The sequence below is a fragment of the Carettochelys insculpta genome, chromosome 30, assembly GCF_033958435.1.
Source record: "Carettochelys insculpta isolate YL-2023 chromosome 30, ASM3395843v1, whole genome shotgun sequence".
Taxonomy (NCBI): Eukaryota; Metazoa; Chordata; order Testudines; family Carettochelyidae; genus Carettochelys; species Carettochelys insculpta.
The window spans coordinates 1,022,299-1,048,441 of record NC_134166.1 but is presented as its reverse complement, the minus strand read 5'-3'; the positions used below and the strand labels follow the sequence as shown (position 1 = coordinate 1,048,441).

Below are 26,143 nucleotides of genomic sequence, written 5' to 3'. Positions count from 1 at the left end.
AACCACTGTGGAGACTTTCCCAAACAGACCCCAACCTGAGTCCAAGCTCTGCACTGAGTGCACCACTGTGTCTGCTCATCCCAGGGCCAGGTACTCAAACCAGGGCTTTATGCCTGACGCATTACCCTCTGCCCTCCGCCCTTGAGCAAATCACAGCAGCCCATCTGCCAGCACAAGTGAGAGGCAGCCTGCCTGGAGGAGAGGCTGCCAGGAAGCAACAGGAAATGAAGAAACACCAGGAATGTTTCCAAGGGGGGTGAAGCGGGGGGTGGTGAAATCACAGCTGGACAAATGTTACCAGGGATGTAAACACCAAACATGGGCCCCCAGCCCCCACTTCCTGCAGGAAGGGGGCTTCTGGGGGGGAGTGGGGGCAGCCAAAGGAAGCCAAAGTAAGGCTGCACTGGAGGTATAGTTAGCTCCTGGCCTCAGGCTCCAGTGCACCCAGGCTGGAGTTAGACAGAACCCACACAGGGAAAGGAATGACTTGTCCCAGCCCCATCCCAAGCATCTACCAACATCTGTGCCAAGTGGCACCCAGTTACTACTGACAGGGCATTGCTCCTCACTCACCCGAGAGCACAACCAGTGCCCACACCTTCGGAGCATGCTATGCCTGGCAATCCCCGCACCAGCATGCAGGCCCAAAGTGAGGTAGTCACAGGCCTTACGTGGGGAGCCAGCACAGGACCTCCCTTAAACAACCAGCTCTAACCTGAGGTACTGAGCACCTGGCCCCAAGCTTACCCTGCAAGTTGCCCTCACTTACCATCTGGTGCATGACATATAAGAAAAAGTACAAGCACCCAGAGGCTCCCTGCCACCAGGCAGGAAACTGCCCAGTCCACGGTGCCCCAAAAGGATGTCCATAAACTTTAACTGTCCAGCAAAGAGCGAAAGGCCCCCAGGGACCCAGTGCACAACCAGCAACAGTCACAGGCCCATGGCTGTCACTGTTTAGGACCCAAGAACCGAGAGGCAACCCCCACCCTAGAGGGGGGCACTGGAGTAGGCAAACAGTGAGGGTATGTGGCAAGGGTAGAGGGGACATTGGGGGTGCTAGGGAGGCTGGTCACTCTGGAGTCTGTTGGGAAGGGGGAGCCTGGGGCAGTCCATGAGAAGAAGGGCATGGGCAGGGGAGCCACAGGTAGGATTCGGGCAGGGTCACCAGAACAAGGGGGTTTGTTGCTCACAGGAGCCCGAAGGAACAGGGACTGGTGGGGAAGTGGGGAGGACAGACCCGTGAGGAAGGGCAGCCAGAGGCTGAAAAAGGGATCGGGCCTGGGGAACCAGGCCAAGGAGGGCACCAGTGATCAGAGGGAGCAACTGAAGAACTTTCACAGAAGACCAGGACAGCAGGGGATCAAACTGGCAGGATGGAGGAACACTCATGGGGGTGGGGGGACACTCGTACGCGGGGGCGGAGACAGGACTGGGGGGGGCCAGGAGGGACACTCGTACGGGGGGGCGGGGACAGGCCGGGGGGGGGCACTCGGACGGGGGACGGGGACAGGCCCCGGGGGGGACACACTCGGACGGGGGGGGCGGGGACAGGCCCCGGGGGGGGGGCACTCGGACTGGGGGGCGGGGACAGGCCCCGGGGGGGGGGGCACTCGGACTGGGGGGCGGGGACAGGCCCCGGGGGGGGGGGCACTCGGACGGGGAGGCGGGGACAGGCCGGGGGGGGGGCACTCGGACGGGGGACGGGGACAGGCCGGGGGGGGGCACTCGGACGGGGGACGGGGACAGGCCCCGGGGGGGGGGCACTCGGACGGGGAGGCGGGGACAGGCCCCGGGGGGGGGGGGGGCACTCGGACTGGGGGGCGGGGACAGGCCCCGGGGGGGGGGGGCACTCGGACGGGGAGGCGGGGACAGGCCCCGGGGGGGGGGGGGGCACTCGGACTGGGGGGCGGGGACAGGCCCCAGGGGGGGGCACTCGGACTGGGGGGCGGGGACAGGCCCCGGAGGGGGGGCACTCGGACTGGGGGGCGGGGACAGGCCCCGGGGGGGGGCACTCGGACGGGGAGGCGGGGACCGCGAGCGGCTCTCACCGGGGCACCATGGATCCGCCGGAGTCGCTCTGCTGCGGGCGGCCACGGCTCCAGCACAAACTTCTGCCCCAATCCGCCCCCGCCCCTCAGCCACTCACTTCCGGTCCTTTCGCCCGAGTTCGGCCTCAGAGAGCCCCCATCACGTGACAGGGGAGAGGCGCCGTCCACACAAAGGCGGGCCGCCAGAGACAAACCAATGGGAACACACACCCCGCCCCCCATGACCAATGAGCGCCTGGTCTGAGTGCAGAGCCACACCTCTCCTAGACTGGCCAATGAGAGTGCTAGGAGCGCGGGGGAGGGCTCGCCCCCATGGGATTTCGCCAATCGCTTCCCGAGAGACCACGTCCGTGGCGCTCTCCCCGCCCCCTTCGGCTGGGCCAATGGGCTCGCGGGGCGGCGGCGTTTGAAAGCGGCGGTTGAGGGGCCGCGAGGGGAGCGCGCTGGTTGGCTGGTGGAGGGCAGCGCGAGCGCCACTGCCGCGGCCGCGGCCCGGGAGCGCGCAGGGGCTGCCGGGAAGGGGGCGGAGCGCGGGAGCATGGCGCACAAGCAGATCTACTACTCGGACAAGTACGACGACGAGGAGTTCGAGTACCGGTGAGAGGGGGCGGGGCCGCGGGGGGCCGCTGGGCGCGCGGGGGCCCCCGTCCCCTCCCCTCCCCTCCCGCCCGTGGGGCTGCTGCCCGGCGGGGTCTCCGTCGCTGCCCGCTGTTCATCGGCCGGGGCTCGGCGCGGGCCCGGGCCCCGCGGCGAACGGCATCGGTAAGTGCTGTTCCGCTCGTCTGCCGGCAGGCACGTGATGTTGCCGAAGGACATCGCCAAGCTGGTCCCTAAAACGCACCTCATGTCCGAGTCGGAGTGGAGGAACCTGGGAGTCCAGCAAAGCCAGGGCTGGGTCCACTATATGATCCACGAGCCGGGTGAGTTGGCCTTGAGGTGGGTCGCTAGGCCCTTGGGCTAATTCACTGGTCCGGGAAAGCGATTAATAAATCTCCTCAGCCTAGGAGAGCTCCTCAGCCCTGGGTTTACAAGGCCGATGCTCAAACCACTGGAACTTCGATGCCAGGATTGCTGAGTTTTTGCACACTTGGTGACAGCTGGAAACTAAAATCCCATTAGCTACTGGATATGGGGCAGGTTTTATGCTGTGTTGACTTGTGCAATCACAGTGACTTCAGTGGGAGTTCAGTGTAAGTAAGCAGAGTGGAATTTGGCTCCCAGCTGACTTACTGACTCAACACAGGAACATCCCAATTTCCTGCAATGTGAAGTCAACCGCACCTGAGTCTTCTACCATTACAAAGAAGGCTTGTGCTCTTCTAGCTCCTTCCTGGGAGAATCCCTGTGTTCCTTGGATTGGACATAAACACTGCTGCATGCTGTTTACAGTAGAGCTGCTATAGGGAATGAACTGAAGCTGAGTGAGCAATTTTTTAGAAGTGATCTTTATAGCAGCATTCTGCTGGAGGGAGAACTAATTGTCCTCAACCAACTGAAATTCCTCATCTGCCTTAAATCTGTGATTTTAGGCTCTTGGGATGTTGCTTGACTCATGAGGGAGACATAATTTATACAGTGATACAGCTAGAATAGTAACAGAGAGGAAGCCGTGCTAGTCTATACACTATCAAAACAAAAAGCAGTCAAGTAGCAGTTTAAAGACTAGCAAAATGGTTTATTAGGTGAGCTTTTGTGGGACAGACCCACTTCTTCAGACCATATCCAGACCAGAACAGACTCAATATTTAAGACACAGAGAACCAAAAACAGTAAGCAAGGAGGACAAATCAGAAAAAGATAATCAAGGTGAGCAAATCAGAGAGTGGGGGTGGGGGAGAAGATCAAGAATTAGATTGAGTCAAGTATGCAGACGAGCCCCTATAGTGACTCAGAAAGTTCCCATCACGATTTAAACCATGTGTTAATGTTCCGAATTTGAATATAAATGTCAGTTCCTCCACTTCTCTTTCTAAAACGGAGCGATAATGTCTCTTCAGTAACACACATACCTTGAGGTCATTGACAGAATGCCCCATTCCATTAAAATGTTTTAGAAAGAGAAATGGACGAACTGACATTTGTATTCAAATTCGGCACATTAACACATGGTTTAAATCGTGATGGGAACTTTCTGAGTCACTATAGGGGCTCGTCTGCATACCTAACTCAATCTAATTCTTGATCTTCCCCCCCACCCCTCCACTCTGTGATTTGCTCACCTTGATTATCTTTTTCTGATTTGTCCTCCTTGCTTACTGTTTGTGGTTCTCTGTGTCTTAAATATTGAGTCTGTTCTGGTCTGGATATGGTCTGAAGAAGTGGGTCTGTCCCACAAAAGCTCACCTAATAAACCATTTTGCTAGTCTTTAAACTGCTACTTGACTACTTTTTGTTTTGATAGTGATACATCTAGTTTGCTAGCTGCCCCTTTCAGATCAGATGGTCGGTATTGATTTATGGGGCTTTGTACCTGTGGATTTTGCAAATATAGTATTCTCTAGCCCAAACATCACAGATCAGGAAATGTGAGCAGACTGGCTGTGTATTTTAATCCGTCCTAATGTTGTGTTCCCCATCTCTTCTCAGAGCCTCACATACTGCTGTTCCGAAGGCCGCTGCCAAAGAAGCCAGAAAAATGAACCTGTTACATCAGACCCTCTGTATAGAACTCTCACCTTTTTGTCTTCTCTTAGATACATGCACCTTTTGGGGGTCTTGTCTCCTGTTCTAAAATTACACATTTTTCAATACATTAATATATATTAGAACTCCTGGAGATCAACTTCAAGAAAATCCAATCATTGTGACAATAGCAGCAGGTAGAAAATGGCTTGACTCAGGACTAGAGTTGGGCCTTTGCATAAGAAATGTACTAGTGATTTTTACCTACCAAGTGTGTCATTGTGTCCCGAGTTCTACTTGAGCTGAGATTTTTTTTTTAAACAGCAAAATTAGACTTTAAACAGTTGAAGCAAGAATATTTTACTGTTGTTCGGCACATGAGAAAGTTGCTGCTTGTACCCTTTGTTCCAGGAGATATGTTGGACTTCATTCCAGGTGGATGCTGTACCTGCTTGTTTGGCATTTGCTTTCACTGTTATGTACTTTTTTGAATATGTATTTTAGAATTTTTTTAAAGTTCTGAAAAATCTCTTCCAAAATGGTGGTTGAATTCCTTCAATAAAGAGGAAGTTTTTTAAATACGTCAGTTTCCTCTCATTCTTCTGAAACAAGCCTTTCTGCTGTGTGTGTTTTGTCTCTAAACTCTGGGTTTCACCCACACACTCCAATAGGTGGGTGCAGCTGACCTATGCCTTTGTTTCTGTTTTGCTTAATTAGTTTGAAGTGTTAATCCTCCACAGGTGTGTAAAGCAAAATAACTTTGTAGGATTCTGGTAATGTACCTTAATCCCAGTTGCTCTCAATCTGTCCTAAAAAAGATGAGACTACTTAACTTTCAAAGGCTTCTTACCTCACTACTAAGTACCCGGTGTTTCTCCACCCTGGCTGTGTCTACAGTGAAACAAAACTTCAAAATAGCCATGCAAATGGCCATTTAGAAGATTACCAATGAGGCATTTAAATGCATATTCAGCACCTAATTAGCATGCTGCTGGCTGCCGCTTTTTAAAATTGCTGTGTGGCTCACCCAAACAAGTCTTTTTTGAAAGGACCCCACCAATTTCAAAATCCCCTTCTTCCTACCAGCAGATAGGAATAAGAGGACTTTGAAGTTCACGCGGATCCTTTCGAAAAGGACCTGTCTGTAGTAGCTGCATGGCAGTGAAACAGCAATTTTGAAGAGCTGCAGCTGCCTACATGCTAATGAGGCACTGAATGTGCATTTTAGTACCTCATTGGCACTCTGTGAGATGGCCATTTTGAAGTTGTGTCAGTGTAGATATAGCCTGTCGCTCCAAAATTAGCTGGACCCTGCACTTATTTTTGGGAAGGGAAAAAAAATCAGATAGCACTTTCAAGACTAACAACAATTTATTAGGTGATGAGCTTTCAGGGGACAGACCCACTTCTTCAGACCATAGCCCTACCAGAACAGACTCAATATTTAAGGCCCAGAGAACCAAAAGCAGTAAGGTGGACAAATCAGAAAAAATTATCAAGGTGAGAGCTTAAATGTGGTCAGCTATCCCTGAAGGCTTTTGACTGTAGGTAGCCTCCCCTTTAGGGAAACCTACCTATGAAGGCTAGAGAAGCTATTCATGCACAGCTCCCCTGCTTCGCTCATAGAGAGGTTCTGGATTTTGGTCAGCTCCCTTGCTGGTAGGGTTATGACTGAGCCAGTGAAGCAAGGGGCTAGTCCAGGAACCAGTCTGCCCTAGCCTTCTGTCCCACTCCAGGCTGGCAGTAGGGCCCCCTGGTGCAGGGAGGGCAGGGTGGCAGGCTCTCAGCCCCAGGGAAGGAGGCATGGGTAGCTCCGGCTTGGAGCAGACAGCCAGCACCAGCTGTGCAGTGGGCTGCGACCCAGCTCCAAGGGAACGGTGCCGCCGTGGGACCTCGTGGGCAGCAGCGACCCAAACCCGTGGGGGGCGCCCGAGGCCTGGCTAGTACCCCGCCCTGCGCGACAGCGCCTCCTGCCGGAGGAACTTGACTTCCTCCTGCTGGGACGTTCCATTGCCGCTGGGAACCCCTCCGTCGGCAGCAATGGTTCAGCCCCTGCCCAAAGTCTCGCTCCTGAGCGATACGTCACTCGGTCAAGGGTCAAGAGTGGCCAATCATCACATGCATAGTCGTCATGCCTGGTGACTGGCATCCAGGCTAGCCAATGAAAAGAGAGCGGGCAGAGGAGGGGAGTCAGTCGCGTGAGCGGCGGGGCCGGGTTCGGGAGCCGCGGACTGCGGGGTTCTCTCCTGGCTCGGGGCGGGGGCGGGAGGAACCCGGACTCCTGGGTTCTCCACCTGGGGAGGGGCCGGACGGCCCGGACTCCTGGCACCTTTTACAGCTGTGCCGCCCCCTTGTCTGACCCTCGGTTCGCGGCTCCGCCCCCGTGTCTCGCCCTTGCTCGTCTCTCCTCGGGAGCGTTCACCTTTGCGCTCCCTCCGGCCCGCTGTGAGCTCTGATGTCTGGTTGCAGGTGCCGTTGCCATGGAGATACCCTAGAGCTGGGGACCTGGCCGCTGGCGTCCATGCGCTGGGCCCTCAGGATCTGCAGGGGCCTTCTGCGGGTGCCAGGGACGAGCAGGCCTGTGCGAGCCATGGCTGTGCGGAGCGGCGCGCTCACGGCGAGCGACGGCCGGGGCGCCGTGACAGCCGGCGTCATCATCATCGGAGACGAGATCCTGAAGGTCGCTGGCTGCGCCGCCCTCTGCCACAGGCCCTGCGGGCTTGTGTGGGGCCAGGGTCCGAGCGGGCAGAGACAGGGACAAGGCTTTCCCAGGCTGCTGTGGGCTTTGACTTCTGCACGGGGCCAGATTGCATCACCCCTGCTCCTCTCGGTAGCTCCGTACGCCTCGGGCTCACCTGGGACTCCTCGGCAGGATACAGGGGCCCCATTTGGCCCTCAGCTGCTGCAACTCACCCTGATGTCTCAGCCTGGTGTGATGCTGGGACGCAGCTGAGTCACTCCCCTGCGGGGAGGTTGAAGTGCACAGCCTGGCAGGAATATCATCTTTCTCGATGAATGTTCCCTCATGAGAAATTGCTGTGGGCAGCCCCTTCACCTGGCGGTCTGAAAAGTCCCAGCCTTTAACTACTAGTTCCCTCCCTCCGAGGCTCAGGGACAGAGTGCATCAGTCCTGGCTCCCATCCCCCCTACTCTAATCACTAGGCCCGACTCCAGGAGTCCTGGCTCCCAGCTTGTTGCTTTAACCACTAGCCCCCACTGGAGGCATCTCCTAGTTTTGCGGCATGTGGGCTGTTGTGATGCAACGCTCCTTAGCTGGCCAGGGAAATCTCACACAATTTTTGCCTCCAGGGACTCACCCAGGACACAAACTCCTTCTTCATGTGCCGGAAGCTGCGGTCGCTGGGGGTGAAGGTCGCCAGGATCTCTGTGGTCCCTGATGATATCAATACCATTGCTGCGGAGATCTCCTCCTTCGCAGCCAAGTTCACCTACGTGCTGACATCAGGGGGCATCGGCCCCACGCATGACGACGTGACCTTTGAGGCAGTGGCCAAAGCCTTTGGGGAGCAGGTTTGCCCCCACCCAGAGCTGGTCACCCTGGTGCACAGGTTCTTTGGCAAGACAGATGTACATTGCCCTGAGATGAAGCTGGCGTACGTCCCTGAGTCCTCACTGCTCAACTATGGCATGGACAAGAGGACCGGTGAAGCCTTGAAATACCCGCTTGTCAGTGTGCATAACGTCTACATTTTCCCAGGCATCCCAGAGCTGATGGAGCGGGCACTGGAGGGCCTTGGTCACCTCTTCCATAACCAGCAGACCCACTTCCATTCCCGGGAGATCTATGTCAGCGCTGACGAGACGCTCCTGGCTCCTGTGCTCAACCAGGCCAATGCCTGCTTCGGGAGCCACACACAGCTGGGGTCCTACCCTGACTGGGTCAACAATTACTATCGCGTCAAGCTGACCCTGGACTCGGAGTCTGAGCAGCACCTGGAGGAAGCCTACAGCTTCCTGCTGCAGAGCCTGCCCCCGGAGGTGGTTGTGCCCTATGTGACAGACCCTGTGGCGCGGGCGGCCACAGACGTGTATGCCCTAGCTGAGTCTGGTACGGCCTGTCTGGAGCTGGGGCTTGGTCCCTGTGTGTGTAACTCAGGCAGCTGAGGTACCAGGTTGCTCCATGGTGCTTCCCACCCACCTGCCAGTGCCAGACCTGCAGAGAACAGCTTCACGAGGGAGTGGGGAGGCTGTGCCTGTGCTCAGTCAGACCTGGGCCTCTCCAGAGGCTGCCACCCTGGCGGGTTCTGATGTGAACACCTGTCTGGCTCCAGGCTGGTCCAAGCTACGTTTGCCAGGCCTTGCCAAGGAGTCACTGGTGGTCGTGGCTGAGCTGGCCTGGCCAGGCCTGGCCTGGAGAAGATGCTGCCTAACCATGTAGTCACAGCATTGGCTTGGGATCTGGGTTCAAATCCTAGCTCTGTTGATGGTCAGAGTGACTTGGGCCAGGGGCTGCTCTCCATTCCCTGAGCCCTGCTGGTAAAAGCAACCTCTCTGTTTGGTCTCTGAGCTTTTCCACTGGGTCTGCGTCCATGCAGCACGTGCCATGAAAGGGTGTGGAGCAATGCACTGCTAACGAGGGTGGAAAGGCTCTGGAGCCTTTGTGTGCTTGGGCATCAGGCCAGCCTTGCCAATGTGCCAGGTTGGCAGGTTCACCAGAGCAGCTGTGCAGTGACATCACTGGCACCGTTCTGCCACAATAAATGCTCTGTGAGGCCCTGTGCCACCAGGGCTATGCTGCTGAAATGTTTCCCATGCAGAGAGAGAGCTGAGCAACATCCAGTTCAGCTGGGCTGCACAGGCCTGGCCTCTCATGCCTAAACTGATTTGGATCCCCTCCCAAGCCAGGCTTCCAGGAGCCCTGGGGAAAGAAGGGGCAATGGGGGACAGGCAGTGGGTATCAAATGGGATGGGGAGCAGGGGATGCAGCTGCCCAGCCACAAATGAAACGAGCAACTGCCCACGTGGCTTGGAAAGGCGGGTGCCAGCAGAGCCTGCCTGGTCCCAGAGCAAGGCTCCCTGAAGCAGGTGGAGTCAGGGAGCAGGCATGTGATCAGAGCCCCCACAGCAGCTCAGGAATTGCTCCCAGCCCTCCCCAACTCCTCTCCTCTGTGGCAGGTTCTGCCTTGGGCCAGAAGGTGGCAGCAGCGCTCCGGACCATCGAAGAAGCCTTGGACGGGTTCAGCCTGGCCCAGGTCTGCGTGGGTTTCAATGGGGGCAAGGACTGTACGGCCCTGCTGCACCTTTCCCATGCTGCCATACAGAGGTACTCGCGGGCCAGCCTGGGCATGGCTTGGAAGGAGGAAATGGAGGCGAGGGTGTGGGGTGGGACCCAGGACTCCTGGGCTCTAGTCTCAGCTTGGGTAGGACCAGGGAAATGTTGCAAGTCCAGCCCCAATGGCGGGGCCAAACCAAGTCAGCCTAGACTGTCCCTGGGGGTTGGTCCAACTTTCTGGGCAGTCTGCAGGAGCGGAGAGTTGCCAGCCACCTGCTCCTGAGTGTGACTCATCTGCCAGCTGCAGATTTCCCTGGTCACTGCCCTGCCACAGCTCTGCTTCTCCTGCCCCCGAGAGAGAGGGGAGTTGGGCTGGTTTGTTCGAACAAAGCCCCGGGTTCTGTTCCTTATCGCCCTGGTCTGCTCCAGCGCTCACCCCCCAGGTGGTTTAATAACATGTTCCAGGGTCTGTCCGGGGATCGAGGCTGGTCCGACAGGTGTAGTGTTCCACTGACTCCTGGTTTTTGGTCCCAGCCCTGCCCTGTGCTTCATCTCCCACAGCTCATGTCTGTCTTGCCCAAGAATCTGTGCCCCAGGGTGACCAGCTCTGGGTGGGAGTAAACCTGATCCCCCCAGCTTTGGCCTCTGCTGCACAGGTCACATCCCACTCCCTTGTAAGCAGGGGGGCAGGGCAGCTGAGCTTAGTGGCTGGTGCGTCTCTCTCCAGGCGATTCCCAGAGCGAAAGGAAAAGCTGCAGGTGCTCTATATTCGCATTGGGTCCCCCTTCCCTGAGATGGAGCAGTTCATTCAGGCCACCAGCCAGAGGTAAGGGGAACTGTATTTCTGGGTGGTCCCCCACTTCCCTGCAGTGGGACAGCCCAAGTGGAGAGGCACCAGAGGCAGTTCTGGCACTCCCAGGCTGAGAGCAGTGTGGTCAGACCACTCTGACCTTGAGCCTGGTGGGTGTCCACACGGCTTTTGGGAAGGGGAGTTGCCTCAGATCCTTGGGGCGGAGTCAGCAACCGTAGCCAAGGGGGCCGAGTCAGCGTACTCAGATGGTTAGACAGGCTTTGTAAAGGTCACCCCCGGCTCTGAAACAATGCAGGCGCTTGGGCTAAAGGAAAGGTCTGGTCTGTAAGGGGGTAAACGACAGGAGACAACAGGTGGGAACGCATGGGCAGTTTGTACATGGACAGAGGAAAATAGCAGGGCCCTCCAAGGGCCTGTGCTGGGACCTGTGCTGGGCAGCGTGTGTGTAAATGGTCTGGAAAAGGGGGTGAACACAGGTGGCCCACGGTGTTCCCTGTCAGCTGCGCTTTGTGCATCCATGCTGAAGAGATTCCCTTGCCACCCAACTGAGTAGCAGAGCGCCCACAGGTAGGCTTGTGTTTCTCCTGCTGGTGCAGTCATGCAGGCCTTGGGGCACATAACAAAATTTATGCCACACATGGGTGGCCGCGTCTGTAGATGATACCAAGCTCCTGGACAGAGTCAAGTCAAAGCGCTTACAAAGGGATCTTGACGCTGGGGAGATGCGATTCCATGGTGCTAAGTGCAGAGTAATGCTCATGGGAAAACCTGAGCCAAGCAACCCATACCAAATACCGGACTCTAAATTGGCTGTTGCCCTTGGGATCGGCATGTCGGGGGCAGCAGGGCTCCCAGTGAGCAGCATGTGAGCGCTTGGGAAGGAGAGGGAATAAGGAAACATCACGATGTCACTATAGAAAGCCATGGTGCCCCCGCCATGGCCCGGAGAGTCCCAGAGGAGCTGGGAGAGGCTCCAAGGAGAAGAGCTGCAGGGGCTGGGCCGGCTGGCGTGCAGCTGTGGCTGAGCTCTGTAAATCACTGGCAGGCGAGCAGGGAGGTCTAACTCGCCTAACACAAGAGCCAGGACCCCAGTGACACGCACAGGCGCAGGTTTCAATAGGTCCAAAGCCCAAGTCAGCCTGTGGGACTTGCTGCCAGGGTGTTGTGCAGGCCAAACTGCACTGAGCTCCGGGCGGATGGCTCTGCCCATGGCTATTAGCTAGGATGGGGCGGGCCACAGCCTGTGCTGTGAGTGGTCTAACCTTCGGGATGTCAGCAGCGGGGACTGGCCATAGGATGGATCGTGCACTTGTGCCCTTCCTAGGGTCTTACGAACCCGCCGGTTCATTGGAGTGGGACCCTGACAGCCCCATGGGTCTTTGCCACCCCAGGTCTCCTTGCCCCAGGCAACTCCTCTGCTGTTTCTGCATGCCAGGTATGACCTCCACCTCTGCACCGTGCAGGGCCCCTTCCGGCAGGCACTCACGGAGCTGCAGGTCCAGCATCCCCAGCTGCAGGCTGTGCTGATGGGGACACGGAGAACGGATCCCTACTCCTGCACTCTGACACCCATGTGCAGAACTGACCCCGGCTGGCCCGAGTACATGCGGGTGAATCCCCTGCTGGTGCGTCATGATGCCCAGGCTGCAGCTATGCAGGGAGAGAAATGCAGTTGGCGCACAGTGCTGGGAGCCAGGACTCCTGGGTTCTGTGCTGGCCCTGGGAGGGCAGTGGGTCGTAGTGGTTAAAGCAGGGGACTGGGAATCAGGTCTAAGAAATGATCCTTAGTCCCCAGTCTCCTGTAGGGCACTTCTCTCTACCTTTCCTGTCCCCTTGTCATCCCTCCAGCCTTCCCTGGGAAGCCCTACCCCTGCTCCTCAGGCAGACCCTAGTCTTGTGGAGTGTCTCAGTTCTGCCAAGCCGTGTCCCCAGGCTAGGTCTCTGGGCAGATCTTTCAGGCGAGCCCCCAGAACTTGGGCTGGGAGTTAAAGTTGTTGTGTGCCCTGCTCCAAGCCCCTGGGGCCCCACCCTATGTGTGCTCTGCCCCCTGGCACCCCATCCCCCTGTGTGCTTTGCTCCTGGGCTCCTAGCACCACTGCTCCCCACCACCCCGGTGCAGTGCCCTGCACCCCTTTGGGCCGCTGGCCCTGCTGACAGGGTTGTCCTGTGTCTGGCGGGAGGGCGTTGGGGGATGGGCACTGTTCCGATGCCTTTGGAGCAGGGATGCCAGTGGCTTGGGGCAGGGACCGGCTGAGTCACCCAGCTTCCCCCTTCCCCGTTGGGCCCCGCCGGCCGGTCTCGCTGGAGGGGAGGGGCAGCCTGGGCACTGCAACGGCAGCAGCGCCTTCTCCATTCTGCCTCCAGGACTGGACCTACCGGGACATCTGGCAGTTCCTGCGGATGTTCTTCGTCCCCTACTGCATCCTGTATGATAAGGGGTAAGAGCCCAGCTTGAGGGGCGCTTGGCCCTCTCCCCAGCCCGTCACTGCTGGCCTGGGCTGCATGGCCGGGGGTGGCTAGCTGGGGCCTGGGGGGATCTGGAGAGGGCAGACTGAGCGCTGGTCGTGTGTGGGAGGAGGCAGGGCGGGGCATGGGGCCCACTACTTGTCCAGACTGGCCCCAGCTGTGTCTGTGCAGGGCCTCCCCAGCCCAGTAGGAGGTGCTGGGCAGCGCACCCCTTGTGCCCCACGCTGCTCACAGTCCCTCCCCCCTTGCAGCTACACCTCGCTAGGGAGCATGAGCAACACAGAGAAGAACCCGGCGCTGCGCTACACCGATGCGCTGGGCCGCGAGTGCTACCGGCCGGCCTACCTGCTGGAGAATGAGGAGGAGGAGCGCAGCTCACGCCAGTGAGGCCCTGCAGGCAGGCTCCAGCCACGAGAGCCCCACTCAGCTGGGAGCGGCGTCCCCCCGCCTGTGCTGCCACCTGCGCCATGGGCCTCCCTCCCAGCCGCCTGTCAGCGTGCAGGTGCACCCCATGCTAGCCACGTGCCTGCCGCCCTGGGGCACTGCTGATGGGCAGGCGGAGGGAGGGGGCCAAGGGCACTGTGAATAAACCTGCTGAGCTCGGCCTTCTGCCTGCATTTCCCGTCAGCACTGAGGGGCAACGTGGGGCAGCCCTGCCTGAGGAGGGCAGAGCACTGTGATGTGGGAAGTGCAGGCAGGCTGGAGCCCCCCTGTGTGCCCCACTCTGGGCTCTGTGGCTCCCTGAGTGCTGGGTGCAGCCCTGGCCAAGGCCAGGCAGAAGCGCAGCCCTCTCCAGAGCTGCATGATCGCTCCAGCCCCGGCTCCATGTCACCTGCGCTTCCTGAGTGAGCACCTGGGAGGTCCTGGGCCCGTGGTGCAGCAGGAGGAGGGCAGGGTGGGTCACTTGCCCCCTAGATTTTAATTGCTGGAGCTGGGTGCAGCGGGCCTGGGCCGCCGCCCAGCTCTTAGCAGAGCGCCCACAGCCAGCAGCCTGTTGCTATTGGTGCTGCACATCCCAAAATACGTTCTGCCCACGGATGGAAAAACTCAGCCTGGGTCCCCCCACTCTGCCCCTGCTTTTCAGGGTTGCCTCTGACCAGGGGTGCTCCCTCTAGAGGCCCTGGCGCCCATGCTGTGTCCAAGGGGGTTCCCCCAGGGGGGCTCCCTCCTCCTAGCTGGCTGCGTCCATTTGGAGGCCAGGCCTCGGGCCGGGGAGAGAGCTGCTATGCGGCCCCTCCCCCCATCCGCCCAGCCTAGGCTGTGTTGCTGCAGCCCTTTCAGCAGCCAAGAATCCAGTAGCTTCCAGCGGCTGCACGACAGGCCAGGCGGAGTCACGAGCCCTCTGGCCAGTGGCAGGGCTCAGAGGCGGCTTATCCCTGCACAATGCATGTATTGGGCAGACACCTGGCCTGGCCGCCCCGGTTCCTAGCCGGCTACCCCCTGCGATGGACCGTTCGGGGCATGGCACTGCCGGGGGCCCTCCCCAAGGGGCTTGTGGGGCTGAATCTCAGCTACTGGCTGCTGGAGACCCTGCGGGAATGCGCCTACCTCCTGCTGTGCTGCTGGTGCATCAAGGAGCTGCTGGACTAGCCCCCGTGTGCTGTGCTGCCCTGTGCCTGGCCTCCCAGCTCCTGCTGCCTGTATCTGGCGCTCCCCTCACCCTGAGCAGACAGCACTCCCACCACAGAGACCTGCTGGGATGCCCTGAGCCTGCAAGAGGTGGGTACGAACCTTCCCCTAGCTTGCTGAGCCAGCCCAGTGCCACTCACAGTGCAGGCAGGAGCCGAGCCCTTTCCCAGGGACCCAGCCAGGCTGGGGCGTCTAAACGCCAACAAGAAGCTCCCTCAGCCCCCATCTACACCTAAGGATGCCCAGCAGGTGCAGGGTTCGGCCTGGCACAGCCTCACCAGGGCACACAGTGCAGAGCAATCAGCATGTGATTCTAAGAGCTCACTTCCTTCCCAATACTACTGTGCCCCAACCTGGCACCATTCTGGCCTGAATACCTTTTTCCCCCCCATACTGTACGGGCCCCAGGCATTGCCAGGAAGAGTGGGCTGGGCTCAGACACTGGGCTATGGGTCCTGGTGGGGGAGGGTGCCCCTGGCCTCCCAGCTGCAGGGTGAGCTGTGCCCTCTGCTCAGCATGGTCTCCCAGGCAGGGGAGGAGCAGTCCCTCTGGGTGGGGCAAACGGCTCGTGCACCCAGCTCTGGGGTTCTGGGCTGCACCCCAGCTGTAATGACTGGCTTTGTTTTTCTCTTTCTAGCTGGAAGCCCAGCTTGGCATCCCTGATGGGACTGGGACTCGACAGGGCACCCCTGTTGTGCTCCCCAATAAACCTGGGCAATGTGTGACCACCCCGAGTGCTGACTGTGTGGGGATGGGGGGCTGTGATGCCTCTGTCTGGGGCTGTTCTCACCAGGCAGATCTGGGCCCTGTCTGGCTCCATTCGCCTGCCACAGGGGCGCAGGCCCAGTGAGCCCTGCAAACAGCTCCCCTGGCCTGGCCTGTGAGCTCTGGGGGCTGGGGAGGGGTAAGGCCTGGCAAGGCTCTGAGCTGAGCTTCCTGCTCTGCTCCTGCTGTTTATCCAACTTTTCCTTCCTGTGCTTGGGACAGTGTCGGAGTTGGCCCAGCCCCCACTTGGGTGGGCAGGGGTCCCTCCCCAGCACACTGGGACTGGGTTAGAGCCAGCGTCAGGACTGCTATGGGTGAGGAACAAGGGCAGGGCACTGCAGGGCCAAATGCCCCAGGCCAAGACCTGCCTCAACCCCCAGCGGGGAGCAGGAGATGGGCCCTGGGCTGAGCCCAAGGCAGTGCTGCCCTGTGGTTTGGCAAGGAAATGCCAAAGGGTCCGGCTCTGGTGTAATGCTCTCTGGTGTGCAGAGCCCGATGACACGTCCAGCACTGCCCCCAGAACCAAGTTCCATTTACAGACACCAGCCCTGGCTCTGCTGTGCTGCAGCACTTTTGGCTGAGGAGCTCAGAAGTCCTGGCTTCAACTGCTAGCCCCTAGGTCCTTCCAATACATGGGGATGGAACCCAGGAGTCCTGGCTCCCAGCTTCCCCCACTGCCCTCCCAGAGCCAGGATGAGAACCCTGCAGTGCAGCTCCCAGGCCTCCTCTAACCACTCGCTCCTGCTGCCAGCCCTGCCCTGTCCATTCAGCTGGCTGTGACTCAGTTCCTTGTTTAGAGAGCTGTGCTGGGCCTGTCTCCACTCCAGACAGGTTCCCGTCTCCTGCCCCCCAACGATCCCGACCACAGCTCTGCCAGGAGCCAGGGAAGCTGCAGAGGCAGCAATGCCCCCACCAGGCCAGACTGCCTGGAGCGCCAGCAGGACTCTCAGACAGCAGCGCGTCCCAGCCAGCCTGGCCGTGGCAGGGTAGGCGAAGCGGGGAGCCCAGGGTTCTCAGGCTGGGGGGGTGTGTCCCAGACACCCCGGCTGTGCCATGCCCCTCTACCCAGGAGTAGGGTGCCCATGGTGCTGTCCCGGCACCAGCAGGACTGGCTGCAGGCGGCTCCGTGTGGCTGGCGCCAGCGCAGGCCCTTATCTCGGTGAGAAGTCAGGAGCAGGAAGTGCAGCGCAGAGTGGGATAAGGGCCCCTTTCCCAGCCTGAAGGGATGGCCCAGGGCCTGCTCAGCCAGGGCACGGTGCCAGCCTGAGGGGGCAGCTAGAGAGGGGGCTGGCAGATAGAGGGCTGGGGGTATGGGTTGGCAGGAGGGCTGGCAGGGTAGCGGTGAGGGCTGGGGGTACAGGTTGGCATGAGTGCAGGGGGGCTGGCAGGGTAGCATGAGTGCAGGGGGGCTGGCAGGGTAGCGGTGAGGGCTGGGGGTACAGGTTGGCATGAGGGCAGGGGGGCTGGCAGGGTAGCAGTGAGGGCTGGGGGTACAGGTTGGCATGAGGGCAGGGGGGCTGGCAGGGTAGCGGTGAGGGCTGGGGGTACAGGTTGGCATGAGGGCAGGGGGGCTGGCAGGGTAGCATGAGGCCAGGGGGGCTGGCAGGGTAGCGGTGAGGGCTGGGGGTACAGGTTGGCATGAGGGCAGGGGGGCTGGCAGGGTAGCATGAGGCCAGGGGGGCTGGCAGGGTAGCGGTGAGGGCTGGGGGTACAGGTTGGCATGAGGGCAGGGGGGCTGGCAGGGTAGCAGTGAGGGCTGGGGGTACAGGTTGGCATGAGGGCAGGGGGGCTGGCAGGGTAGCGGTGAGGGCTGGGGGTACAGGTTGGCATGAGGGCAGGGGGGCTGGCAGGGTAGCGGTGAGGGCTGGGGGTACGGGTTGGCGTGAGGGCTGGGGGGGATGGCAGGGCAGTGGTGAGGGCTGGGGCTATGGGTTGGCATGAGGGCGGTGGGGCTGGTGGGGTAGCGGTGAGGGCTGGGGTTACAGGTTGGCGTGAGGGCAGCAGGTGGGGGGGCTGGCTTACCAGGCCTGTCGCTCGGGGTGTCATTGGGGCTGCGCAGGGAGCCCGGGCTGGTGGGACTGAGACCAGAACCCGAGCAGCCGCCCCACGCCCCAGCTAGGGCCCCACCTCCCCCAAATCTGGGGGCTTGAGAACCAGAAGGGGCAGGATGGCAAAACCCACCAGCATGGGGGAGGCACCAAGATGGCCCCAGGCTACAGAACCCCCCAGCACCCAGAGCCCCCAGCACCCAGGGTCCCCAGCACTCAGAGTCCTCCTGCCTGTGCCTCCACTCAGCCTCTTTGACTGGGCTGGCAAACTGCAGCTTGGGAAATTGGATCTTACCCCAAACATCGTATGGCCCCATCAGGGCATGAGCCCCCAGCCAGCCCTCGTCTGTTGTGGGCAGAGGCTGCTCCAGGCCTTCCACCCCCTCAGGGCTTGCCCCCGGCCAGGCCTCTGCCCTCAGGCTCCCCCCACCCCACACTCCCTCTGCCTGCGGCTCTGCCCCCCAAGTGTCCCCCCACCCCACACAACCTCTGCCTGCGGCTCTGCCCCCCAAGTGTTCCCCCACCCCACACAACCTCTGCCTGCGGCTCTGCCCCCCAAGTGTCCCCCCACCCCACACAACCTCTGCCTGCGGCTCTGCCCCCCAAGTGTTCCCCACCCGACACACCCTCTGCCTGTGGCTCTGCCCCCCAAGTGTCCCCCCACCCCACACACCCTCTGCCTGTGGCTCTGCCCCCCAAGTGTCCCCCCACCCCACACACCCTCTGCCTGCGGCTCTGCCCCCCAAGTGTCCCCCAATCCCACACACCCTCTGCCTGTGGCTCTGCCCCCCAAGTGTCCCCCCACCCCACACAACCTCTGCCTGCGGCTCTGTCCCCCAAGTGTCCCCCCACCCCACACACCCTCTGCCTGCGGCTCTGCCCCCCAAGTGTCCCCCAATCCCACACAACCTCTGCCTGTGGCTCTGCCCCCCAAGTACCCCCACCCCACACTCCCTCTGCCTGCGGCTCTGCCCCCCAAGTGTCCCCCAATCCCACACAACCTCTGCCTGCGGCTCTGCCCCCCAAGTGCCCCCCAAGTGTTCGCCCACCCCACACTCCCTATGCCTGCAGCTCTGCCCCCCAAGTGTCCCCCAATCCCACACACCCTCTGCCTGTGGCTCTGCCTCCCAAGTGCCCCCCACCCGACACACCCTCTGCCTGTGGCTCTGCCCCCCAAGTGTCCCCCCACCCCACACAACCTCTGCCTGCGGCTCTGCCCCCCAAGTGTTCCCCTACCCCACACTCCCTCTGCCTGCAGCTCTGCCCCCCAAGTGTCCCCCCACCCCACACAACCTCTGCCTGCAGCTCTGCCCCCCAAGTGCCCCCCAAGTGTTCGCCCACCCCACACTCCCTATGCCTGCAGCTCTGCCCCCCAAGTGTCCCCCAATCCCACACACCCTCTGCCTGTGGCTCTGCCTCCCAAGTGCCCCCCACCCGACACACCCTCTGCCTGTGGCTCTGCCCCCCAAGTGTCCCCCCACCCCACACAACCTCTGCCTGTGGCTCTGCCCCCCAAGTGTTCCCCTACCCCACACAACCTCTGCCTGCAGCTCTGCCCCCCAAGTGCCCCCCAAGTGTTCGCCCACCCCACACTCCCTATGCCTGCAGCTCTGCCCCCCAAGTGTCCCCCAATCCCACACACCCTCTGCCTGTGGCTCTGCCTCCCAAGTGCCCCCCACCCGACACACCCTCTGCCTGTGGCTCTGCCCCCCAAGTGCCCCCCACCCGACACACCCTCTGCCTGTGGCTCTGCCCCCCAAGTGTCCCCCCACCCCACACAACCTCTGCCTGCAGCTCTGCCCCCCAAGGGTCCCCCCACCCCCGCCTGCGGCTCTGACCCCCAAGTGTCCCCTCCACCCCACACACCCTCTGCCTGCGGCTCTGACCCCCCCAAGTGTCCCCCCATCCCACACTCCCTCTGCCTGCAGCTCTGCCCCCCAAGGGTCCCCCCACCCCCGCCTGCGGCTCTGACCCCCAAGTGTCCCCCCACCCCCGCCTGCGGCTCCGCCCCCGCTGCATTGTTTTCCAGGCGCTCGGCCCCGCCGAGGAGTCTGGGCGGCTTGGGGAGGGAGGGGGCGGGGAGCTGCGGCAGGAAAAGCCCCGGGCGCTGCGTGCTCCAGGCACAAGTATCCCGGCCCGGCCCGGCACAGCTCGGCCAGCCCCAGCGCAGGGACCGCGCCGCAGCGAGGCAGTGAGTGAGCCCCGCTCTGCGCGGGAGCCGAGCGTGTGCGTGTCAGTCTGTGTGTCCCGGCGTGACCAGGCGTGTGGCGTAGGGTTTGCACAGGTGTTGGAGCATCTGCTGCGTGCAACTGCATGTACACGTGTGTCGGGGAGAGCCAGGAGGTGTGTGCGTGCCAGGCATTAGTGTCAGCTTGTGTGTGTGCCAGGCGCTGTGTGTGTCAGGAGGCCATGTGAGTCTGTGTGTGTGTGTGTCGGGGTGCCAGTTTCCTTGGGGCCAGGTCTGTGGGTGATGGTGTCTGTGTGTCGGTGTGGGGCGGCACAGGCCAGGCCCTTGCTCTAGCTCCCTCTTTCTCCTCCGCCCCCTCCCAGCCCCACGGGCCGGGGGGTCATAACTGCATTGCTGGGTAGGCAGGTCCGGCAGGTCTGTCCCTGCCTGTCCCCTAGAGGAGCGGGGGGTCTGTGGAGAAGGGGGGCAGGTCAGGAGGTGGGTGGGTGGGGGCAGCTCTGGGACCATGTCCCTTCCCGGCAGCCCAGGAGGAGGGTGCATATGCTGTGGGAGCTGTCGCTGCTCCCTGGGGGGCCAACACAGGCGACACCAGGCCTCAGGCGCATCCAGGGTACTCGCAGGGCCTGAGTACACTCAGCAAGGACCCCAGTGCGCCCCGCGTACGGCTGTGGCGCTGGTGGGTGGGGGACGGATGGCGCTGGAGTTGCCCGGCTGGAGGCTGAGCTGGCTGTCACACCAGGGACACTAGCCCCTCCCTGGGGGAGCCGTCACTAGACGGGGCTGCCCGGGGCCTGGCTCTGGATCGGGGAGCTGGAGCGCTGAACTGGGCAGGGTGGGTGGGTGTCTGCAGGGGCACACTGGCCTCTCCACCCCACTAAGTCCCTGTTAGACTCCCAGATCTCCCAGGCCAGCAGAGGGAAGCTCAAGGGGGCAGGAGGGCAGATGGAGGCTGCTGGTGGTGGGGGAGGCAGATGCAGCCCCTGTGCTCCCTGCGGGGACAGGCTGCCCCGTGACCCATCTCCCAGCACAGACCCTGCTTTCCTCCGCAAGCCCTGGGTGTTTGGCTTCCCACCCCCGAGACCAGCCGGCTGGAGGCTGGCTCAACACAGCCCCAGCCCCAGCCCACCTGGCTTAGAGGAGGCAGGTCTGGGGCCAGTCGGCTCCCCGCTCCTCCCGGTGTTGTCCCAGGCAATATGGAGCAGATCCAGCCCTGCTGGGGACCCTGGCGTCCAGCTCGGCTCAGGGCCCGATCCCTGCTACTCCTGAGTGCAAAGCCCAGCACAGCCGGGGCAAGAGTGGCAGGGCCTGGTGCCACAGTCACCGGCTTACCCCAGGTGTGAGTGGGTGGCTGGGCAGGGAGGCAGGGGGCTCTGGAGTGGTATGTGACCCCCTCTCTCCCACAGGTGGGCCCAGCCCTCATGTTCCGCTCGCGGCGGGCTGGCCTGGTGCGGCGTCTCTGGAGACATCGCTGTGCAGCGCCCGGCCCTGAGGATGGGCCTGGCGCCCTCAAACCCACCGCCCACGCCCTCTTCAGGAAGCTGAAGGACGAGGAGCTGGAGCTGCTGGTGCAGGCGGTGGAGAGCCGCGGAGCCGGGCAGTCGGGCTGCGTGTGGGTGTCCAGGGCAGAGCTGCGTGGCACCAAACAGGCCCTGCCTCCCCAGGTGCTGCTCTGCCGCCTCTTCCGCTGGCCTGACCTCCGGCACCCCCACGAACTCAAGCGCCTGAGCTGCTGCCAGGGCTGGGGGGGCTGGAGCGAGGGGGCCGTGCTCTGCTGCAATCCCCACCATCTCAGCCGGCTCGCCATGCCTGGTGAGTGGGGTGGAGGGCGAGGGGGCAGGGGGGCCCACCCACAGGATACCTCCCCCTGGCAAGCAGCACTTCTGGGAGCCGGGGGCAGCATGGGACAGGGGCCGGCCCACATGCCACTGTGTCGCTGTCTGTCCCCAGACACCTCTGCTGTCTGTCAAAGCCCAGAACTCCCTGGCTGGGGCTGGGCTGCACTGGGCTCAAGTGGGGCTGGGTCCGAGTTGGGGTGGGCAGGGAGCTGGCCCAAAGCCAGTCGCTCACCAGGGTCTGCACCTCTGGTTTCCTTTCAGAGACTCCACCGCCCCCATACTCCAAACTCTCCCCCATCAGCTGCACCTGGTTGGAGGTGTCGGAGCCCCCCAATTCCAGCCCCCCGGAGTCTGGCTGCAGCGCCCGCGGCAACTGGCGAGGTACAGTGGGCAGCGAGCTCTGGGGCTGCCGGCAGGGGCTGGGGCATCAGAGGAGGGAGCTGCCGGAGGCTCCACAGACAAAGCACACCCAGCCCGGGACCCTGCTGTGACCTGCCTGTGGGAGGCTTTGGGGACCTGTTGGGGAGGAAGGGCCGTAGGGGAGCCCTGGAGAAGCCCCCTCCCCCCTTAGGAGCCAGCTGCACCATGTCTGGATTGGAGGGGGGAGCTATCTAGAGCCTGGGGCGGCTGGGATTCCTGGGTGCTGGGCGCCAGCAGGGTCTGAGGGGGGCAGAGCTGTGGGAGGAGGCGAAGGGCCGGCAGGGTCCACTCCGGCCCAGCTGCCCCTCCCGCAGATCAGCTCTGACCTCAGTTCCTCCTGGGCTGCAGGGGAAGGGGGGCGGTTCAACACACACACACACACACACACACACACACACACACACACACACACACACACACACACACACACACACACACACACACACACACACACACACACACACACACACACACACACACACACAGCGAGCCCCAGGGCCGGGGTTCCTGTCTGCAGGGAGCGCTGGCTCCCTCCCGGCCCCCCGCCCGGCTGCGCCTGTTATTTTTGGCCCCGCCGCAGGAAGTGCTGCCCACGAGGACGCTCACAATGTGCCTTGACGCACGAGCTCTGCTCCACCCTGGCTGCCGGCCACCGGCTCCTTCCCTGGGGCCCACACTCCCTGCATGGCTTCAGGGCCTTGTGACAGCCTTGCTCGCTGCAGCCTGGTGAGTGCTCCCCAGGGAGGGTGGCTGGGGCCACGCTGGGCCTATGTGCTGGCTCACAGCACCCCCTGCAGTCCCCCATTCAGTGGCTGACTCTGCACTGGGACCCTCTGCCTGGCTGCTCTGCGACACCAGGCTGAGCTGGGGCAGTGGGGACATGTTGGTCCAATTGGGGCCCAGTAGGGCAGGCAGCCAGCACTCAGTGTGAGGAGGGCAAGGACACCAGTGGCCATACTGAGACCCAGAGCAGGGCAGCTCCTCTGCCCCACACAGCAGAGCTGGGGACTGAAACTGGTGCCTGCAGAGCCCAGGGCCCCTTCCCCACCTGCCAGGCAGCAGCTTCATGCCTGGGCTGCACTTCATTCTGGGGCATTCAGGCCAACCTGCCCCCTGCCTCCTGCAGCTTGAACAAGGCACATGAACCTCCTCCACTGCCGCGGCTAAACTGGTTCTAGGGGCTGTATAAGAGCCTGGCAGTGCAATCGTGGCTAGTGTGAGAGGGCCCTGCATAGCCAGCTCCCATGCCTCACCCTAGAGCCAGCTGCAATTCAGCGCCTGGTGAAGGGTCCCTGCATAGCCAGCTCCTGTGCCTCACCGCAGAGGCAGCTGCAATTCAGCTCCCACCAAGGAGTCTCTGCATAACTAATCTCTGTGCCCCTCGCCAAAGGCAGGTACAGCTCATTGCTGAGCAGCACATCCCTTTCAGTGTTCCCTCTGAAATGTCCACCCGTGTGGAATAAATTGTATTATGTGCACTGATGCATATGTGGATGTGCACCACCAATAGACACAGGATGCTCACTGTGGATGGCTGGGGGCACCTTGCCAATCAGCTGGGCAGCATTTGACTCTCTCCTAGGTGGCTGCCCAAGCGCTCAGCTTACAGGGAACACAGGGTAGAACTGGCCCCCACACTCCCCCCAGCGGGGCCACGTGCCAGAACAGGGAGGGTCCTGGGTGGAGCTCGGGGGCTGCTCTGTGAGTGGCTCAAGGTCTCTTCTCACTCGTGCAGAGCCCGGCCTGGTGCGGCACGCGCCCAGGGACAGCTGCTGGTGCAAACTGGCCTACTGGGAGCACCGGACGCGGGTAGGGCATCTCTATCCTGTGCATGAAGCCTCCGTTGACATCTTCTGTGAGCTGCCACAGGGCAGTGGCTTCTCCCTGGGCCAGCTGCCAGCTGAGAGGCGCAGCACTGCTGTGCGCCGGACCCGGAGCAAGATCGGCCGCGGGTTGCTGCTCAGCCGGGAGCGGGAAGGGGTGTGGGCCTACAACCGCAGCGAGCACCCCATCTTTGTCAGCTCCCCAACGCTGGGGCTGCCCGGCGTCCGCGGCCTGCCCGTGCGCAAGGTGCTGCCTGGTTACTCCCTGCTGGCGTTTGACTACGAGCGGGCGGGCAGCCTGGCTGGCTGGCGGAGACCAGGCGATGGGCCCTGTGACCCCAACAGCATCCGCATCAGCTTCGCCAAGGGCTGGGGCCCCTGCTACTCCCGCCCCTTCATCACTGCCTGCCCCTGTTGGCTGGAGATCCTGCTCATGCCTCTCTGAGGCTCTGCCCAGTACAGCTGCTCCACAGCCACTCATGGGCCCTGCCCAGGCCACACAGCCAGCCGCAGGGCTGGAGGGGAGCAGCCGTGGGGCCCTCCACACTGAGGCTTGGCTCTGCTGGCCATGCCACGCGCTGGCCCAGCAGCCTCCAGCCTCTCAGTGCAGAGACTCCATGCACAGCCATGCCTCTGTCTGCTCCGACCCAACCACGGGCTGCAGCTCCAGGCTTGGGGCTTCTCCAGCTTGGGTGCCAGGACCCAGCTGGCTCCGTTCCTGCTGCCTTACTTCCCTCCAGCCCCTCCCCTGCCTGGCAACCCCCTCCCTCAGCCCTCCCACCAGCCCTGCCCCATGGCCCCCAAGTGCCTGCAGGGAGGTGGCGGCATGGAACGGGGAGGTTCCGGCACTTTGTACATCACCTTTATTACCAATTCCCTTATGTTTGTGTGGGTAACCATGAGATGGGCCGTGGCCAGCCCCGCCACTCACCACATGCAGGCACAGCGGACCTGCCCGAGCCTGGCCTGGGACCTGGTGACAGTCCTGCGGGGGTCCCCTCCCCGCTGAGAGGTGGAGAGCGCTGAGCTGGGGGCAGAGTGGGAGGAGATGAAGTTGGGGAGGGCAGCAGAAGGAGCACAGGGTGAAGTCGTGCCTGTTGGGCTTTGCAGGCTCCAAGGTGGGTGCATAGGGAGAGGCAGATGGTCTGGCTCTGGCCAAAGGAGCCGGGTGGCCAGCATCAGCCAAAGCGCCTGGATATGGGGGATCTGGAGAGCGGCGGGGCAGATTCTCACAGGGTGGGTCCAGCAGGGCAGAGGGCAGGTTTCCCCACGATGCATACGCAGCCATCACAGACTCCCACCAGCACTCTGGAGCCTGGCTGGGCCAACGGTGGGGCTGGTGGAGGAGCTCCAGGTCCTGGTACCCACAGCCACTCTGCTGGGACATTCGTGGTCCTTGTCTGTTATTTATAACTCCAATAAACAGTGCTACCAACTTGCTGCTGGCCCCACGTTGCCCTGCGCCTGCCCCACCTTGTGGTGCTGCCTTGGGGACTGGGGAAGCTGTGGGAGGTGGGGGGATTCAGGGGAGGTTGATAAACCTGGTGGCAGCCGGGAAGAGGTTTAGTCCCCTAGAGCTGGCTGTGACTGGTCTCTTCCCCCCTGGGCAGCATGGCTGGGTCCAGGCATGGGGAGACCCAGACAGTGGGTTCCTGGCTGCCCTTAGGATTGCAGCTGGGAGCCTTCCTGACGGGGCTGCAACGAGCAGTGCCCTGAACACCAGGCACCCCACTTCACAGACCACAGGCCCATGGGTGGGGCACTACACAGCTTAGGCAGGGTGTGCCCTTTGGGTACAGGCCCCCCTCACAGGCTGGCATGTGTGCACACAGCCACCTGCACACTCACTGACACACCTGTGCACACACAGACACCTGCACAATCACTGTCGCACGCCTGTGCACGCACAGCCACCTGCACACTCACCGACACCTGTGCACACGCAGACACCTGCACAATCACTGATGCACACCTGTGTTCACGCACAGCCACCTGCACACTCACCGACACACCTGTGCACACGCAGACACCTGCACACTCACTGATGCACACCTGTGTTCACGCACAGCCACCTGCACACTCACCGACACACCTGTGCACACGCAGACACCTGCACAATCACTGACGCATGCCTGTGTGCACGCACAGCCACCTGAGACACACCTGCAGGTGCTGAAGCACACGCACACCCTTGCACACCCCTGGCCACACACGGGGGCGTCACACGACACACGCCGGCTCGCCTTTGCGCG

General features: G+C 61.7%; 4 protein-coding genes across 8 annotated transcripts in view; 3 read left to right on the top strand and 1 right to left on the bottom strand.

The window, feature by feature from the left end:
• The window catches only part of SHC1 (SHC adaptor protein 1), a 33,078-nt gene extending 30,929 nt beyond the window's left edge, over positions 1–2,149 (bottom strand). The window contains exon 1 of one of the 3 annotated variants that reach the window (XM_074981285.1): positions 2,052–2,149. The gene's annotated coding sequence lies outside the window, so the exon portion shown is untranslated. The remainder of the gene's footprint in view (positions 1–2,051) is intronic. The other 2 variants (XM_074981287.1, XM_074981284.1) reach the window with 2 other exon arrangements.
• A 357-nt stretch (positions 2,150–2,506) lies between these two features.
• On the top strand, positions 2,507–5,237 carry CKS1B (CDC28 protein kinase regulatory subunit 1B). The gene is made up of 3 exons (XM_074981043.1): positions 2,507–2,648; positions 2,844–2,971; positions 4,638–5,237. The coding sequence occupies exons 1-3, from the start codon at positions 2,590–2,592 to the stop codon at positions 4,688–4,690; spliced, it is 240 nt and encodes a 79-aa protein (XP_074837144.1). The 5' UTR covers positions 2,507–2,589; the 3' UTR covers positions 4,691–5,237.
• Positions 5,238–6,620: 1,383 nt separating this feature from the next.
• Positions 6,621–13,788, top strand: FLAD1 (flavin adenine dinucleotide synthetase 1). 3 transcript variants are annotated; one of them, XM_074981306.1, is made up of 8 exons: positions 6,854–7,038; positions 7,143–7,353; positions 7,983–8,742; positions 9,810–9,957; positions 10,634–10,732; positions 12,153–12,342; positions 13,082–13,155; positions 13,435–13,788. In XM_074981306.1, the coding sequence occupies exons 2-8, from the start codon at positions 7,195–7,197 to the stop codon at positions 13,568–13,570; spliced, it is 1,566 nt and encodes a 521-aa protein (XP_074837407.1). In that variant the 5' UTR covers positions 6,854–7,038; positions 7,143–7,194; the 3' UTR covers positions 13,571–13,788. The 3 variants fall into 3 exon arrangements, with proteins under 3 accessions (XP_074837408.1, XP_074837407.1, XP_074837406.1); XM_074981305.1 differs by having other exon boundaries at positions 6,854–7,353; XM_074981307.1 differs by lacking the exon at positions 12,153–12,342 and having other exon boundaries at positions 6,621–7,353.
• Positions 13,789–19,601: 5,813 nt separating this feature from the next.
• Positions 19,602–25,331, top strand: LOC142003930 (mothers against decapentaplegic homolog 6-like). The gene is made up of 4 exons (XM_074981310.1): positions 19,602–19,816; positions 21,217–21,622; positions 21,910–22,029; positions 23,804–25,331. The coding sequence occupies exons 2-4, from the start codon at positions 21,232–21,234 to the stop codon at positions 24,334–24,336; spliced, it is 1,044 nt and encodes a 347-aa protein (XP_074837411.1). The 5' UTR covers positions 19,602–19,816; positions 21,217–21,231; the 3' UTR covers positions 24,337–25,331.
• The last annotated feature ends 812 nt before the right edge of the window (positions 25,332–26,143 follow it).

Coding starts and splice junctions, on each gene's coding strand:
- LOC142003930 (XM_074981310.1), top strand. CDS start 21,232: ATGTTCCGCTCGCGGCGGGCTGGCCTGGTGCGGCGTCTCTGGAGACAT. Junction 21,623..21,909: donor CAGCCGGCTCGCCATGCCTG/GTGAGTGGGGTG, acceptor GTTTCCTTTCAG/AGACTCCACCGCCCCCATAC. Junction 22,030..23,803: donor CGCCCGCGGCAACTGGCGAG/GTACAGTGGGCA, acceptor TCACTCGTGCAG/AGCCCGGCCTGGTGCGGCAC.
- FLAD1 (XM_074981305.1), top strand. CDS start 7,129: ATGTCTGGTTGCAGGTGCCGTTGCCATGGAGATACCCTAGAGCTGGGG. Junction 7,354..7,982: donor TCGGAGACGAGATCCTGAAG/GTCGCTGGCTGC, acceptor TTTTGCCTCCAG/GGACTCACCCAGGACACAAA. Junction 13,156..13,434: donor TGCATCCTGTATGATAAGGG/GTAAGAGCCCAG, acceptor CCCCCCTTGCAG/CTACACCTCGCTAGGGAGCA.
- CKS1B (XM_074981043.1), top strand. CDS start 2,590: ATGGCGCACAAGCAGATCTACTACTCGGACAAGTACGACGACGAGGAG. Junction 2,649..2,843: donor GACGAGGAGTTCGAGTACCG/GTGAGAGGGGGC, acceptor GTCTGCCGGCAG/GCACGTGATGTTGCCGAAGG. Junction 2,972..4,637: donor CTATATGATCCACGAGCCGG/GTGAGTTGGCCT, acceptor ATCTCTTCTCAG/AGCCTCACATACTGCTGTTC.